The sequence below is a fragment of the Mesocricetus auratus genome, unplaced genomic scaffold, assembly GCF_017639785.1.
Source record: "Mesocricetus auratus isolate SY011 unplaced genomic scaffold, BCM_Maur_2.0 Super-Scaffold_4256, whole genome shotgun sequence".
In the NCBI taxonomy this organism is placed as follows: Eukaryota; Metazoa; Chordata; class Mammalia; order Rodentia; family Cricetidae; genus Mesocricetus; species Mesocricetus auratus.
In genome coordinates, this window is record NW_024429182.1 from 55,109,371 (window position 1) to 55,124,778 (window position 15,408).

Below are 15,408 nucleotides of genomic sequence, written 5' to 3' on the forward strand. Positions count from 1 at the left end.
TCTGGTCTAGAGCTACACTGGGGGCACACAGGAGCCATGTAGCCCCTCAGGTCCACCTGCAGCTTCTGCCTTGTCCCTGATGGCAAAAGAAGCCATGTATCAAAGCAGGGATAGAGACATAACCCAGAAGAGGCCTCAAAATCTCTGACCCCTATAGGACTCTAGGTGTCACAAACCAGACATGTGCCCATTAGACATGTCCTAGCTTCATTTCTACTGCTGTGATAAAATATCACGGCAAAAGCAGCTTAGGGGGAAGAAAGGGCCTGCTTGGGCTCAGAATTCGAGGTTTACAGTCCGAAGGACAATATCAGTGACCTCTCTCACTCCTACTCGGCCCAGGACCCAAGCCTCTGGAATGTGCACCCCACTTCCACACTGAGTCACCCTACAACAATTAAGACAACCAAGACAATCGCCCACAGCCATGTCCATAAGCCTTCTTGAGACCCTCTAGCCAGGTGATTCAAGGCTGTCAGGTTGACAATTAAAACTAACCATTTCAGGACCCAACTACTCCCTGAATTTGATGTGGCAGAAGCAGGCACCCATTCCATTGGTTAAAACCAGAACCTGTTGTCCCTTGGTGAACTGAATCTTACCTCTACATTCTACTTATTTGTGTGTTTGTTTATTAGTGTATCTATGTGCATGTATGAGTGCAGGTATCCTCAGAGTACAGAAGAGTGTGTAAGATCCCCTGGAGCTGGAGTTACAGATGGTTGGAAGCTGCCTGATGTGGATGCTGGGAACTGAATCCTGTCCTCTGGAAAATCGGCAAGCATTTTGCGCTGAGCCATCTATCCAACTCCACCCTTACTCATTTTTTTTTTCAAGACAGGGTTTCTCTGTATTGTTTTGGAGCCTGTCCTGGAACTCACTCAGTAGACCAGTCTGGTCTCGAACTCACAGAGATCCGCCTGCCTCTGCCTCCCGAGTGCGTGTGCCACCACCGCCCGGCTCACCCTTACTCATTTTTTAAAAATAGTTATACTGGGTTTATGGACACTTTCCTGTTTGCTAAGCACCCTCCGGACAGGGCCTCCTGAGAACAGAGCCTTGGCCTTAGCCACAACTGACTTGGAATAAAGATGAAAATTCAAATTTCAGAAGCAAAGGTTGAAGCTCCTCTCTGGCTTCTTCCGCAGTCCAGTTCCTTACATGGTCAGTCAGTCACCTTATTACACATATCAGTGGTGCCAGGGCAGTATAGGGTCCCTTATAAACGTGGAAGGGCCGTTTCTATCCAGCGGGAACTCCCGCGGGCTCGGCGCCTAGCGCGTATCTACAGCTCGCTTTGGCGAGCGTCCGCAGGAGCTCAGGAGCCACTGCCGCGCGTCGTCACCAAACTTTACGGTAAGCGCGGCTCGCAGGACGACCACGTGGCGGCGAAACACCGGCCGGGCGGGAATGCGCGGAATGCGCGGTGCGGCCTTGCGCGCTCCCAGCTGTGACCCCCGGGCTCCCGGCGTGCGTTTGTGGGGCGGCGGAACCCAGCCAGGGGTCTGTCCGCTTGTCCTGCCACCAACCACCACCGGGAGCAGGGAGCCCGAAGAGGGCTCAGCACGTGAAGTTAGTCGACCTTTCCAGAACCTGGGGCTAAAAGTTTGCCCTTCCTGTTTGGGCTCCGTCACAGTCGGTGTCTCGAGATCTGGAACCCGCAGAGCCACCGCTCTAAAGCCCTCACTGTCCCCCACCGGCCTAGGTTAAGAATGGGAGACGCCTACGTTTTGCAGGAAGCAGGCCAGAGAAGCTCTGGCCCCTGACCACCTTCGGGGTGCAAAGGCACCTGTGCCCTAGGCCCCAGAGTTCGATCACCCTCGATTGGGCCATGTGGTCCTGCGTGGCTACGGGAAACCCACACTAGCCCGATTGGTGGGATTTTCTTCTCCACAGCCCACTACCCACCATTTAATCTGGACGGGACGTGGGCTAGAACGATAAAAGTCGACAAATCCCTGAAGGACTTGGGGTTCGACTTCTCAGGTCATCTGTGTTGCGTTTGGAGAGCTGGAGACCGAGCAACCCCCATCCCTGAAGTTACAGCTTCACCCTCAGGGTCCCTGGAGGCAGCCTGGCCACTCCAGGGCTTATTTATTCACCGGCATTTGGAGCTTCCCTAGGGGGTTGGGTATGGAGACTGAAACTAACTCGGAAGTGCAAGCTCCGGAAGATGGCATGCGGCCGTCCCAGGTGTGCACAGGATAAGCCGAGTATACACACCCGTCTTTAGCATAAGGATCAGCTCAGGGTAACCTAGGTGGAGCAGCCCCGTAGCACGTGGGCGGCCATGCGCGCCCCAAAATGCCTGCAGGATGAGGGGAGGGGAGCCGCATTGCTCCGGAACCTTGCGGCCAATATTCGGAAGCGTTTTCCAGGACGACTTAAAGGCTGAATTAACAATGGCTAACTGGAACAGAAGCAGCGAAGTCCTTTCAAGTTGCCGCCCAGGTATTGGGCTGCAGGTGACCCCACCTGGGTGCGTCTGCTCACTGCCCGTTCCTCTCCCTGAGGGCTGCTGCCAGAGGCTCAGGATTGTCGCCCCGCTCCGCACCTCCCGCCAGAGCCCGAGTTAGGCGGCGCGGGTTCCTCAATGAACACGATCCCTTCCCCCTCTCAATGAAGTTCCCACAGCCAGGGACGGTGGCAAGTCTACCGCACACTCCGCGCTCTCTCTCTCTCTCTCTCGGGAACCCTGGCCCCGGGCGAGGGGTGAGGAGGGAGGAAATCAGAAAGGGATTAAAGTTACTTTGAGAGATTTTCTTTCCAAATAACGTAGTCCCCTCGCGATTGGACGAGTGGCCTTTTGTCTCCAAAAGGTCACCGAAAATAAGCGCAGAGCACTTTAAGTGATCCCAGAGCGTGCAGTTCCTGCTTTGAGGTGGTGGTTTTTTGGTTTGGTTGGTTTTTTGCCAACGTAAAAGTTAAAAATGCAAAGGAAATGTGTATGTTAAATTGCTTTTTCGTTAGAAAATAAAAATTAAACATCCAAAAGCTTTCTCTGAGATTCCTAAAGCAATTGTCCCGGAAAGGACCCAGAACTGCTGCCCCCCACCAGGGCTCTGGAGCTGGTCGAGCGGGGTTCCCCGAATGGGGGATGGGCGCTACCCGCCTGGTCCCAAATTCCTGCGCCTCCCCCACGGGTTCCTGGACGGCTCTACACGCCCGCAGACCGGACTTGCACTTTTGCGCCTGTCCCTGAGAGCACTGATCAACGAAGTTCCTCGTGGAGATCTGCCCGGTCCGCCTAGTAACAGCGCTGCATCCGGATTGGCTCATGCTAATTCCAGTTTCCTGGTCTTTCCCGCGGTGGTGGTGGTGGTGGGGGGGGCTGTGCTGGCTGCGGGTCTCGAGCTCGTGCTGCTGGGTGGGCGAGCCTCTTTATGCCCCGCTGCCCTCGGTGGGGCACCCTAGCCAGGCCCACGTACTCCGCTCGCAAGCACTCAGCCGCGGGTGATAGTGCGCAGCCCCATAAATCATGCTTACTGCCGCCCGGTAGGGATTTTATGAATGAAAAGGCAGCCGGGCCGCCCTCGTGCTCAGGCTGAGGCTCCCAGACTTGGCGGGGCCTGTGTCCAGAGCAAGAGTGGGCGCACAGCCCGGGCCACCCACCACCTTCAGAGATGCAATGGAATCACTGTCCCACAGGACCTAGGTATTATGGACCCCAATGTCGGGAGAACGGGAGAAATGCGCCCCGAAGATGGGGGGTTCGCTTCTTGCGTGTACCATGTGCCCCTGCGCTATTTTCCCAGTTTCGTCCATTCACTCTTGGGGCCGCGAAACTATTCTGGGGGAAATAAGTGACTAGTTCTCCAGAGTTGGGGGTCAGGATTGTGAAAACTTTAAAGACATGGAAATTAACAGACCAAGGTGGTGGAACCCTTTCATCCTAAAAACTTTTATTTGACTAAATGTTAAGAGAGAAGATTGGGAAAGAGAGAAGATTAGGAATCCACTCGTGTAACACGAACATATATAGGTTTTCTCTAAGTATCATATAGGCGCACACATTTGTCTTGATTCCGACCAGCCCCCCAGGAACTCACGAATGCAGCCCCAACTTCGATTCTAAAGGTGGAGGGACGGCCACACCCCCAACAAAGCCAATCGGAAAGCTTCCGGTGGTCTGGTTCCTGGCAAGGCGACTAATACTTGCAGCGATTTAGTTTTCTTAATTAAAAAATAAATTAGGAAAGAACCCATCGTGTCTCAGACTTTCCTTCAAAGGTTTATTTTTCTTGGGTAAATCGCCCGCACTGGAGTAACCTGGCCAGAATGAACTGGTCACCGTAGGAAAGCGAATCAAAGATTCCCCCCGCGAGGAGGAATAAATGAAGGAAATAAATGGCCACCATCTTGAGCTGTTGCTGGGATTTTTGAGATTTTATTTTATTTTTGAGCGAGTGCATGCTAGGCTACAACTCTGGCCCTTTGCAACGACCCCCAGTGCACTAGGATGGAGCCAGCACCGGAGCTTAGGGCTCGTCCAGCATCTTCGCTTGTTGAACAGTTCCTGAATTTTACACGTGTTGATGAAATTGAAAGAAGATGGGGACGCCGGGATTTCTAAGCAATCCGTCCGCTCGTGGGTGCCCTCGTGGCGTCCTCAGAAACGTGCCCATTCTCCTGGCTTGAATATAGGGTGGCCTTGGGTCCCCACGATTCCCCATCCAGTCTTCCCTGGCTTGCGTGTGGCCTGGCCTCCCTCCTAGCTGTCCTGTCCAAAGCCACCGCCACCCCCCCGCCTCCACAGGTCTCAGAGGAGCCTCTGGGGGAAAGAAGACACCCCACCACCACCACCGTCGCACCGCTCTTTCCCAGCTTGGAGAGAAGCAGTCCGAGCGATTTGCATATCTACGAAGGTCGAGCTGGGGGGGCGCTTTGGGCTTGTCCCCTCGGCGCTCGCAGCTCCCGAGCCCCCTCCCCCTGCGCCCGCCCAGTCCTTCCCCCCTCCCTTTCTCTGCCTGGCTTTGATCTCTGCTTAACAACAGTAACGTCACACGGACTACAGGGGAGTTTTGTTGAAGTTGCAAAGTCCTGCAGCCTCCAGAGGGCTGTCGGCGCAGTAGCAGAGAGCGGCAGATTCCGCGCGCTCCGGAGACCGGCAGTAGAGCGCGAGGCAGCGCGCGCCTGCAGCAGCCACCGGAGCCCAACCAGGACCACAGCCCTCCCCAGGCGGCCGCGCCATGGAACACCAGCTCCTGTGCTGCGAAGTGGAGACCATCCGCCGCGCGTACCCTGACACCAACCTCCTCAACGACCGAGTGCTGCGAGCCATGCTCAAGACCGAGGAGACCTGCGCGCCCTCCGTGTCTTACTTCAAGTGCGTGCAGAGGGAGATTGTGCCGTCCATGCGGAAAATCGTGGCCACCTGGATGCTAGAGGTGAGGGGCTACAGCCTGCTGGCTTGGCCAGGGACTCCCTGGCAACTTGTTGCTCCAACCCACATCTTCCTTCCTTCTCTTCCCTTCTGACACGGAGTTTTCCCGCAGTGTTGCTAGGAATCGGATTCTCAAAATAAATAGATATTGCCGGTATTTTTAAACGAGGAAGGTGTAGGAGTTGGGGTAATGGGGATTCCTTTTCTTGGTGGGGGACAGTCAGGGAGGAGTGCCTTCGAGGGAGGACGATGCCAGGGACACCCCAGAGGATGCGGACTGGGCACCTTTTGTAGCCCCTGCTTGAGCCCCATTCCTGCTGCTCCTCGGCGGTGGCCTCCGCGCTGAGTCGCCAGCTCGGGGGGGAGGGGGCATAGATTTGATTTTTAAATTAATATCGGTGGACACGTATGCAAGGGCCGCTCGTGCCAGTATTATGCGCCATCTTTGCTTTATTGCAAAGCAAAAGTGTTTATTAATAATTGGGGGCAGGGCGGGGAGCGGCGGCGGGGGCGCTGGGGCAGGCACGAGGGACCTCGCGGCGGCCAGGAATCACTAAACAGGACATAGCGAGGGATATTTGGGGGGGAACCCTTTGTTCAACCAGCGGACCCCTGGGCACCCTCGCACAGGCTGTCCGGCCCAGTAAGCACGCCAGTCTGCAAGGTCGCGTGGCCCCCTAGTCGCTAGAGTCCGCGTGGGTCTGCACTTGGGGGTTTCTACCCAGGTTAAGCCGGGAGACCAGAGCACATTTTTCAGGTGCTTAGCGGGAGTCTCAAGGGCCCCAAAATATTTTTAAATAATTTCTGAAGTGCGGCATGGTGCCCTTGCAGAGGCAAACGGCACACGCACCCAGCAAAAGGGGGGCCCCCAGAGTTTGCGTTGCTGGGGCTCACTCTCCAACGTACCCCGAGCTCCTGACCCTCGGGTTGGATAAAGGGTCGCCCGATGGTTATTTTCAGGCCGTTTTCAGGCGCCTAGTTTTTTTTTAATATTTTTAAATATTTTTTGAAAAGATGACGTCTGGGAAATGAGGCGCGGCGGCCTGGGACGCCACCTTTGTGTCTCGCGTGCGCGCGAGCGGCGCCCAACCCCCCGGCGCCCTGCCAGCCCCGCGGTGGGATTCCCTGGCCTGCGGCCTTCTAATTCCAACTTGGGTCGGGGTCTCCGCGGCCACCGCTGCTGAGGGGTCTCCCCAGCGCCAGCTGCCGAGGGACTTTCCCTTTCAGTTTCAGGGTGGGGGGTACTGAGCACCGCGCATCCCGGGGAGTTTGCCACCGGGATCTCTCTCCGCGCCCTCGCCACGCATTCGCTCTGTGTAATCTAGGAAAGGGATGCGGGGTCACATCGAGCGGCTCCCACCCCCCCACCCTCCCCCTCCCCCGCCGTTGACGGTAACGGTCCGGGTCTCTGCAGGTCTGTGAGGAGCAGAAGTGCGAAGAGGAGGTCTTCCCGCTGGCCATGAACTACCTGGACCGCTTCCTGTCTCTGGAGCCCCTAAAAAAGAGCCGCCTGCAGCTGCTGGGGGCCACCTGCATGTTCGTGGCCTCCAAGATGAAGGAGACCATTCCCCTGACCGCCGAGAAGTTGTGTATCTACACTGACAACTCTATCCGGCCGGAGGAGCTTCTGGTAACCAAAGACCCCACCACCCACGATCCCTCATTAGCTGCATGACCCCTGGGTGGTGGGAGCTGCAAGTGACGGGAGGCCCAAGCCAGCCTCGGATAGATCTCCAGCCCCAGGAAAGTCACCCACACTGCACGACACCGAAATGGCAGTGGGCAGAATCCCAAACCCATTTCACCTCTGTGGCCCCCCCTCGCCTGGACTCCCCACCAAGTCTGCAGTGAAGCCACTCTGAAATGTGGGCGGCGTGCGCCCTCTTGCGGCGCTCAAGCCGCAGCGCTGGCGGTGAAGGGTCTTTTTGTCTAGTGCTTGTTGCCCACTTAGTCTTTGTACATTTTGTTGTTTACCTATCTGTAGTGCCCGTTTGTCCCCAGTCTTTAAAACTCCTTCCAGCCGGCCTGCCCTCCTTTTGACTTTGTTCTCCATTTTCTGCAGCAAATGGAACTCCTTCTGGTGAACAAACTTAAGTGGAACCTGGCTGCCATGACTCCCCACGATTTCATCGAACACTTCCTCTCCAAAATGCCAGAGGCGGATGAGAACAAGCAGATCATCCGCAAGCATGCACAGACCTTTGTGGCCCTCTGTGCCACAGGTAGGGCCCCCACCCCCACTCTGCCCCGGGAGATCTCAGACTCCTTGAAGTTCCTTGGCTACTGTCTTTTTCCTTGCTGTCTCTTCTGTACCAGGTGATGGTCTCAGCATGTCTAGAAGGGGGTCCTCTCATCGCTGTTCTGAGCCCAGGGGGCAGATAGCTTGTTGGGGATAGGTGGTCTTGGGGGCCACACTAAAGGGCCCTGGAGACCTAACTGAATGCCCCAGCTCCCTGTGCCAAGCTTTGCACTGCCAGGTGGCAGTGTTGTCACTGCACACGTTCTGAAAAGGGTTTTGCCTCTGCTCCTGGGCTTCCTGCCCCCACCAACCTCCTGTCCTGCCTGCCTTCAAGGGGCCCCAGCTATGGGGATGGGAGGGCAGAGTCCTGGGGGGGTTGGAAACAGAAAGGCAAGGATCTCCACATGGCTTCTCCAAGGGACCCTCCCTAGCCCCAGACCTCAGGTAGACAGGCAGACTGAACTCAGGGTGGGCGGATATACCAGAACATACATACATAGATAGCCTGCTGCCTCTGGGTGGTCCCAGTACTGTATCTGACAGCTGCTTCCCTATCTAACTGGGAGCCCTGCCCAGGAGGTTTAGAGACGCTGAGGGGGTTCTGTACTCTCTCTCACCTGCTTAGGACTCACACACACACACACACACACACACACACACACACACACACACACACACACACACACACACACACACACACACACACCGTGGCCCTGATCAGGCCTTAGTTGCTATATCTGTTTGGAGCTCAGGCTGGGTGGTTTGTAGGGCAGCCAAAAGGCAACATGGTGTAAGAGGGCCTTGCAGTGTCTTCCCCCACCTGCCATCTCTGGCTCCTTCTCTTGTCTGCCCTTGTGGCTAGTGTTTCTGCACAGATGTGGCTGTAAAGATTTTGGGGTTCTACCCTTCCAGCTACCTGCTGAGGGCGGCAGCCCCTCCCCAGAGGCCTACCAAGCAAGGGGGTGGCAGATGTGAGTGCCAAGGCCATCAGTAGCCTGGAAGGATCTAAGGGGCGGGGGCGGCCCTGCTGGCTGGCAGGCAGGGAGGCGTCTGGCTGGGGTTCCTCTGGGGAGAGCAGAGCCCTTGGAGGCTCCAGGAAGCCTTTTATGGAGCTGAAAATGCCTTTGGAGAAGCTGCAGAGTTTCCCAGAGATAACATGAGGGATGGGGTGGCACAGCCTTCCCAGGATGGTTCCAGCAGCACAGTGCCCCTCCCAGGACCCCTGGATGCCAGCAGGGAAGCCAACAAGCATTAATGCATTGTGGGTATGGCTGGACCCAGCATACTGTATGGCCTTTGTCTATGATGGGGTCCACTAAGAGCCCCCAAAAGACAAATGGAGATAGAGCACAGTTTACTGAACTACAATACGCCTATGTTCTGGGCCCGGAGGCTTTGTCCCTCTGAAGGAATAACCAGCTCCTGTCATATAGGGGTCACTCAGGGAAGAGGCCAGAGGTCAAGGCCAGAAAAATCTGCCATCCATGTGGCAAGGCTACGGGAGATGGGAGGGAATGACTTCTTCTCCCTTCTGGATATCCCCAGACCTGGGTCCTGACCTTGTGAGCAGCCCACTGACCTAGGGTTGGGGCTGGTCACACGGGCATACACAGGTGGCCAGAGTGTACCCTTGTGTGGGTTCGGACAAAGGGAAATTGAGCTAAATGAAGGCTGTTGGTAAGCGTCAGCCATGCCACTGAGCTGGGTGATAGCTATGCCAGCAGCAGCCAGGCAGCGTGAGGAAGCAGGCGTTAAGGTTCCTTACAGGATGCAACAGGTCATACCACTGCGCATGGGAAGGGACAGACAAGCATCAGAGGGGGTCGCGTGCCAGCTGGTAGTTGGAGTTTCTCTGCCCCCTTGCAAAAGGGGTGGCTGATTTGAACTTGTCTCCAAGCAAGCTCAGTTCACTGGACTGAGCTGAGACCTTGGTACCACCTGGAGGTATTATCTCCCTTCTCTGTGGCTGTTCTTCTTCTGGGCCCCTTCCTGGTGCCTCTGACCTTTAACAGAACCACAGCTGTATCTCTATCAGCGTAGTCTAAAGGGCTGCCTCACAACAGCCCTCTCCCCTTGTGACTCCCATTAATTTTCTCCAAGCCCCCAGGCACTGGGTGACACAAGGTGAAGTGATGGGAGCTGACACCTGTTCTTTATTGTGTCCTCCTGGCTAGAACTGCTGATTCACAGGCTTAAGGTGGCTGTCCTTGTCACTGTTTCTTGGTTGGCTGTGACAGGAGAGCAGCCTGTCGACTCACCTTTGGTAGCGGGGTTGGTGGAGAGGCGTTCCATCCACATGGCACCCCACTCACTGAGTCCACTGGGGGAAAGAAGTGATCCCCTGCTGCAGTACTGTGGGGGGACATGACCCCAGTATTTTACAGTGGGGCAGACTGCAAAGCTGGCACACCCCCCCAGGGTTTGCTTTCTCGAATTGGGGCCTGGGCCTATGCTATGAGAATCCCCAAGACTCGTGGGGCGGGGCTCCCTCACAAGGGACCATGGGGTGGCTATTCCCAGCCCCCTTGGGGGCTACTTGGTCTGGGGTCCCATGTCCTCTTCCCTAAGCTGGCATCGGTGAGCCAGGAAAGCAGTTTGGGAAGGATGCAGGAACTGGGGAATGGCTTTGTGGAAGGTCCTGAGAGTTTGTCCTGGAAGGGAGCGTCCCTTCTGTGGTATCTAGCCTGGACTCCGAGGGACCTGCTCCTGTCACGCCTGCAGCTTACTTTCATCCTTCTGGAACACACAGCGACCCCCTTGTCTCCACCTCTCAAATGCTGGGGTGCAGCTGTGAAGAGCCACGCCTGTCTCTGGGTTAACCGGTTAGGAACCTGTACTTCCCGGCTCTCGCTTTGCCCTCTTCTTCAACTTGGAAGTGCTTGAAGGAACAAAGGGGACTCTTCCTTGGTGTTTGCTTGAGACGCTGGGGGTGGAACACAGGCCAGGGTCAGCCACCCAGCTTCTTAAAGTGAGACCAAGGCCTTGCTGAAAGTTGAGTTGAGGCCCTGGCCTGGAACTATTGATCCTCCTCTGCTGGAGTCGCTGGCCTGTAGCACTATGTACATCTAGCGCCACCTAGGTGTCACCAAAGGAGCTGGAGTCGATGCAGGCTTGGGAGGATTGGAGGACAGTGAAGCTGGACTGAGAAGTGGGTGGGGGCTAAACCACAGGTCTGTGGCTGTCCCTGCTCACAGCTGCCTGTCCCTCTACTGCAGATGTGAAGTTCATTTCCAACCCGCCCTCCATGGTGGCTGCTGGGAGCGTGGTAGCTGCGATGCAAGGCCTGAACCTGGGCAGCCCTAACAACTACCTGTCCTGCTACCGCACAACGCACTTTCTTTCCAGAGTAATCAAGTGCGACCCGGTGAGTCATTGAAGGAGACTGCATCTGGCAAGGGTCAGGGAACCTGGGGGGGGAGCAAACCTAGACCCCCACCCCCCCAGCCTCTTCCCAGGCTTGAGGTCTGGGGATCTTCCAGAAGCCACTGATGCTAAATGTAGTGGCAAGTGAAACAGTAGTCTGGCCTAGCTACGACAGGATTGCAGCTCCCTCAGGGCAATCTTCGGGAGTTGAGTCCACAAAGGACTTGGTATAGACCTACCTGCAGAAGACACATTCTAGAATTTTCCTTGGGGGGAGTGTATTAGGCATACTGTGCCACATGTGAGTACCTTTTCACTGAGAAGTATGGCAGATGCTACTTGGAGCTCTGGCTATGAAGGTGTCCTCAAGGACATTGCAGCCTGGCACAGACAGGACAGACAAAAATCCAGTTCTGACTTGGACTCAGCTGGGGGTTCAATGTAGGTCAGAGCCATCAGGCATGTGGGAGGCTTCCATGTGTGACACACGCTCTGCCCTGTCTGGCATCAGCTACAGGAACCCTCTCTTCCTGTCTCATGGCAGAAGCACAGGTGGCATTCCTGCTTTCTAGTCCCTTGCAGCTCTCGCTGCTCACTGGATTTGGGGGTGACTGGGGGAGTCTCTTCGAGCCTTGCCCTTAGCAAAGCCTGCCTCTCAGGTCAAGGCCCTGGCCACTAGCCTCTGGCTAAACAAGGACCCCCTCCGTCTCCGCCCGCCTCTCCAGGACTGCCTCCGAGCCTGCCAGGAACAGATTGAAGCCCTTCTGGAGTCCAGCCTGCGCCAGGCCCAGCAGAACATCAACCCCAAGGCCACCGAGGAGGAGGGGGAAGCAGAGGGAGAGACTGACCTGGCCTGCACACCCACCGACGTGCGAGATGTGGACATCTGAGAGGGCCACCGGGCAGGCGGGTGCCACCGAGTAGTGGCAACCCGCAATGCAGAAGGAGCCAGCCCGGGGCGCTCCTAATAATGATGTCCCTCTTGGGGACATTTTGTTACCAGAAGGGGAAGTTTTGTTCTCTTTGTTGGTTGTTTTTCTTTAATCTTTCTCCTTTCTATCTGACTTAAGCAAAAGAGAAAAAAATACCTGAAAGCTGTCTTAAAGGGAGAGAGAGAGAGATAGACTTTGCATCACCCTGAGTGTAGGGCAGAGGGGATGCTACAAAAATAGGATTTTATTCCCCAGTAATCAACTAGTTTTCTATTAATGTGCTTGTCTGTTATAAGAATAGGATTAACACACAGGAAGTCTACAGAAGGATTTTGATTTTATGTGTTTAAAAAGTTTAAGAAACATTGCTTTAAAAAAAAAAAGAAGGAAAAAAGGCAAGTAGAGCAAACGGTTGTTGAAGTAGAAGAGAGATGTAGGTAGAGGATGTACTCCGCTTGGCCGAAAGGCACACCTCGCTCCTGCTTGCTCAGTGTGGGGCCCCCAGTCACCTGTCTCCTGTGCCCTCCTTATCCCAGGGATGGGTAGACCTCTTCACCGTGTTGACCTGCAATGCGACCTCTAGCGGTCTCACGGTGTGTGGCACCCCAGGGCTCACCCGTGCCCTCTCCCAACCTGCAGGTTTGTAGCATAAGCCACACAGCAGTAGGTGTCCCACTCTGCAGTGTGCTCCAGCAGAGGGGATGAGATAGTGACATCATATATTCTATTTTTGTAATCTTCCTATTTTGTAGTTCCTGGTTAAAGAGACGCTGGTTTTTGCCTGGCGGCCCTGCAGCCCACTCACATCAGGTTAAACCCACAGCTTTTCTTTTATGTGTGTGGTTTGTTCTGTTTCGTTGTGTTTCCCTTCTCCGTGTTCCAAAACCATTCCATTTCAAAGCACTTTCGGTCAGCTAGCTGGAGGCAGTGTTGCTGGTATGTGTGTGAGGGGGGAGTTCCTAATGGAATGGTTGGGGGGTATCCACACCCGTTCAGATGGCTGTGTGGCACAGTAGGGCTGGTAGCATGGGGTGCTTGAGAAGTTTTGTTGGGTCAAGAAGAGAGAACTCTGTTCTTGCACCGCCGGGATCTGTCCTACAGAGAAGCTGAGTTTAAGGGATCCTTTGGTGCCAGCTGGTGTTTGGCGGTAGGAACTATGGTGGCATTACCCGGACAGTGGGGAGATTTTCTGGGTGACTTTTGAAGTCTTTCACACAGGAGGCTTTTAAACACTAAAATGTCTAATTTATACTTAAGGCTACAGAAGAGTATTTATTGGAAAGGTTGCCCATGGCCAGTGTGATTTTTAAAGCAATGTGATCTCCCTTGATTCAAACACACTGTCTGGCCTTGCTGGTGAAGGGTTAGTGCCATGTCTTGAGAGATTGGTCTTTTATGGGGAAGGGGGCATTCTCAAAAACTACATAAAGACGAGCATTTGGTTTGCTTACCTTTCCAAACCCAAACGGCCCCATTGGCATAGAGCCATCCAAGCTGAGGAAAACCGGGGGATCCCAAATGAGTTTGATTCAGGCACATTCTTGCGGCCGCCACCTCTGCCCCCCACAACAGTTAAGTAATTCGTATGCCTGGCTCTGTGCTTTTCTATTTAGGAAGTGTTGAAGGGAGGTGGGAGAGCGGGAGGCTGGAGAGAGGACGTGAGGGAAGAAGTGTGGAGGGTAGGGACCACATGGGACAGGCTGCGGCTCCATGCTACTGCCGATGACTCCCCACATCCCGGACGTTCAGAACCAGACTTGCTTTGTATCTTTCACGTTGTTTTCGCTGCTATTGGAGGGTCAGTTTTGTTTTGTTATTTTACAATGTCATAGACTGCCATGTTCAAGTTTTAATTTCCTCATAGAAGATTGTATTTACAGATGCCCTGTTTTTGTACTTTTTTTAAAAATTGTGATCAATTTTGGCTTAATATGATTACCGCTGTATTCCAAAAACAAAAAACCAGGTTTCTGTTCACAATACCTCATGTTTCACCTAGCCATGCACGGGTCCAGGAGGCAGGTGGCTTGCCTCCAGAGACTGGTCTGGTGGGATCATCCCCCTACACCTGTCATGCTGGACCCTTCATTTGATCTGGGACATAGAGCATCACAGCAGTGGGACAACTATATTTGTCTTTGTTAATTATCAATATTGTTACTTTTGTAGCGGCCTGTTGTGCATGCCACCATGCTGCTGGGCCCGGAGGAATCAGTTCTGAGTCTCCGGTGCATCATTGATTCTGTTAGGTTCTAGTGTTCTGTCTTGTTTTGTGTTAATTACAGCATTGTGCTAATTTAAAGACTTCAGCCTTGGCAAAGCCAGCTCCAGTGCTGCAGGCCTCCAAATTCCCTAGCTAGCTGCCAAACCAAAATGGTCACCTCCACGGTCACCACCAGCCTAGCTGAGGCATCTGAACCAGACAGGACCCTTGAGGGTCTGGCCAAAAGGCCAAAGGCTGGTGGTGGGTCCACGGAGTCTGCCCTGTGACATGAAAGGCTTTGAGGGGCTCTGGCTGGTGGCCAGGTTGGATTTGTGTATTTCTGGTTGACACACCATGGCGCTTCCCAGCACGGACATATGACCAGCATGGTCCAGAAAGAAAAAAAAAAAAAAGACACAAAAAGTCTAGAAATAAAATTGGTAAAATCTCAGCTTAGTGTTGTCTATTTTCTGGGCCTTGGGGACAGGAGTGGGAGATGTACCATCTTGATGCCATGGCCATGTGGGACCACCCTGTCCTCTACATCCCAGAGTGTTTGGCATCTCTGACCCTGGCACCAATCTAGGATTCCCAAAGGGAAGGGTGTTTGCAGGTAGCAGCTGAACAGGGCGGCAGCCTCTGGCGTCAGGGAGGCCAGCGGCAGCCACTGATCAGAAGCGGCTCTGGGTCTGTCGCTGCCAACTTGACCTCCTGCTTATTTGCAGATGGAAGATCAACAGAGCCCGCGTTCACTGCCCCTCGCCTGGCGCAAATGGGTGTTTACTCTGGGTGAATCACCATCCTTAGGTGCTGCCAAGCGCCCAGAGAGCGATACTTAGTGTTAGGGCCAAGGCCCAAGGCGGCCTTTCACACAGTTCCTGGGGACCTGAGTGGCCTGGCTGGACTCCTTTGATGTCCTCTGGGTGGCAGTTGCTCATAACTAGCAATGTTTCCCAACCCTGGGGGAATAGGTGGTTTGACATTCCCTAGCACTGGGGGTCCTCTGCCATCACCCCATACAGCCATTTGGGAGCCATCTGAAGACCTCACTCTCCATTTTAAGGCATCATCTTTCACAAGGTAGCCTCTGGGTCTCAGGTTGACTGTGTTGGTGTCAGGCTGGCCCCTGCTCTTCTAGAAGGTGGGGGATGTAGTTAACACTTGACTTGAATGGTGATACCCCAGGTATGAAAGCAGAAAGGGACTTGGTGGGGAAGGGGGCACATGTGACCCAAAGGCAGTTGAAGCCCCTGCCCCATGGGAGTTTAAGGGAACAACAGAGCCAAAG

General features: G+C 54.5%; 1 protein-coding gene and 1 pseudogene across 1 annotated transcript; both read left to right on the forward strand.

Annotated features, from left to right (window-relative positions):
• LOC101844232 overlaps positions 1-1,454 on the forward strand; it is a 52,584-nt pseudogene extending 51,130 nt beyond the window's left edge.
• Positions 1,455-5,007: 3,553 nt separating this feature from the next.
• On the forward strand, positions 5,008-14,571 carry Ccnd1 (cyclin D1). Its single transcript, XM_005064110.4, has 5 exons — positions 5,008-5,387; positions 6,798-7,013; positions 7,446-7,605; positions 10,838-10,986; positions 11,711-14,571. The coding sequence occupies exons 1-5, from the start codon at positions 5,190-5,192 to the stop codon at positions 11,873-11,875; spliced, it is 888 nt and encodes a 295-aa protein (XP_005064167.1). The 5' UTR covers positions 5,008-5,189; the 3' UTR covers positions 11,876-14,571.
• Positions 14,572-15,408: the final 837 nt, after the last annotated feature.

What these genes read in the sequence shown, in the direction of transcription:
- Ccnd1 (XM_005064110.4), top strand. Translation starts at nt 5,190, where the DNA reads ATGGAACACCAGCTCCTGTGCTGCGAAGTGGAGACCATCCGCCGCGCG. An exon ending in TGGCCACCTGGATGCTAGAG is followed by an intron (nt 5,388 to 6,797) that starts GTGAGGGGCTAC and finishes GGGTCTCTGCAG; the next exon opens with GTCTGTGAGGAGCAGAAGTG. An exon ending in GAGTAATCAAGTGCGACCCG is followed by an intron (nt 10,987 to 11,710) that starts GTGAGTCATTGA and finishes CCGCCTCTCCAG; the next exon opens with GACTGCCTCCGAGCCTGCCA.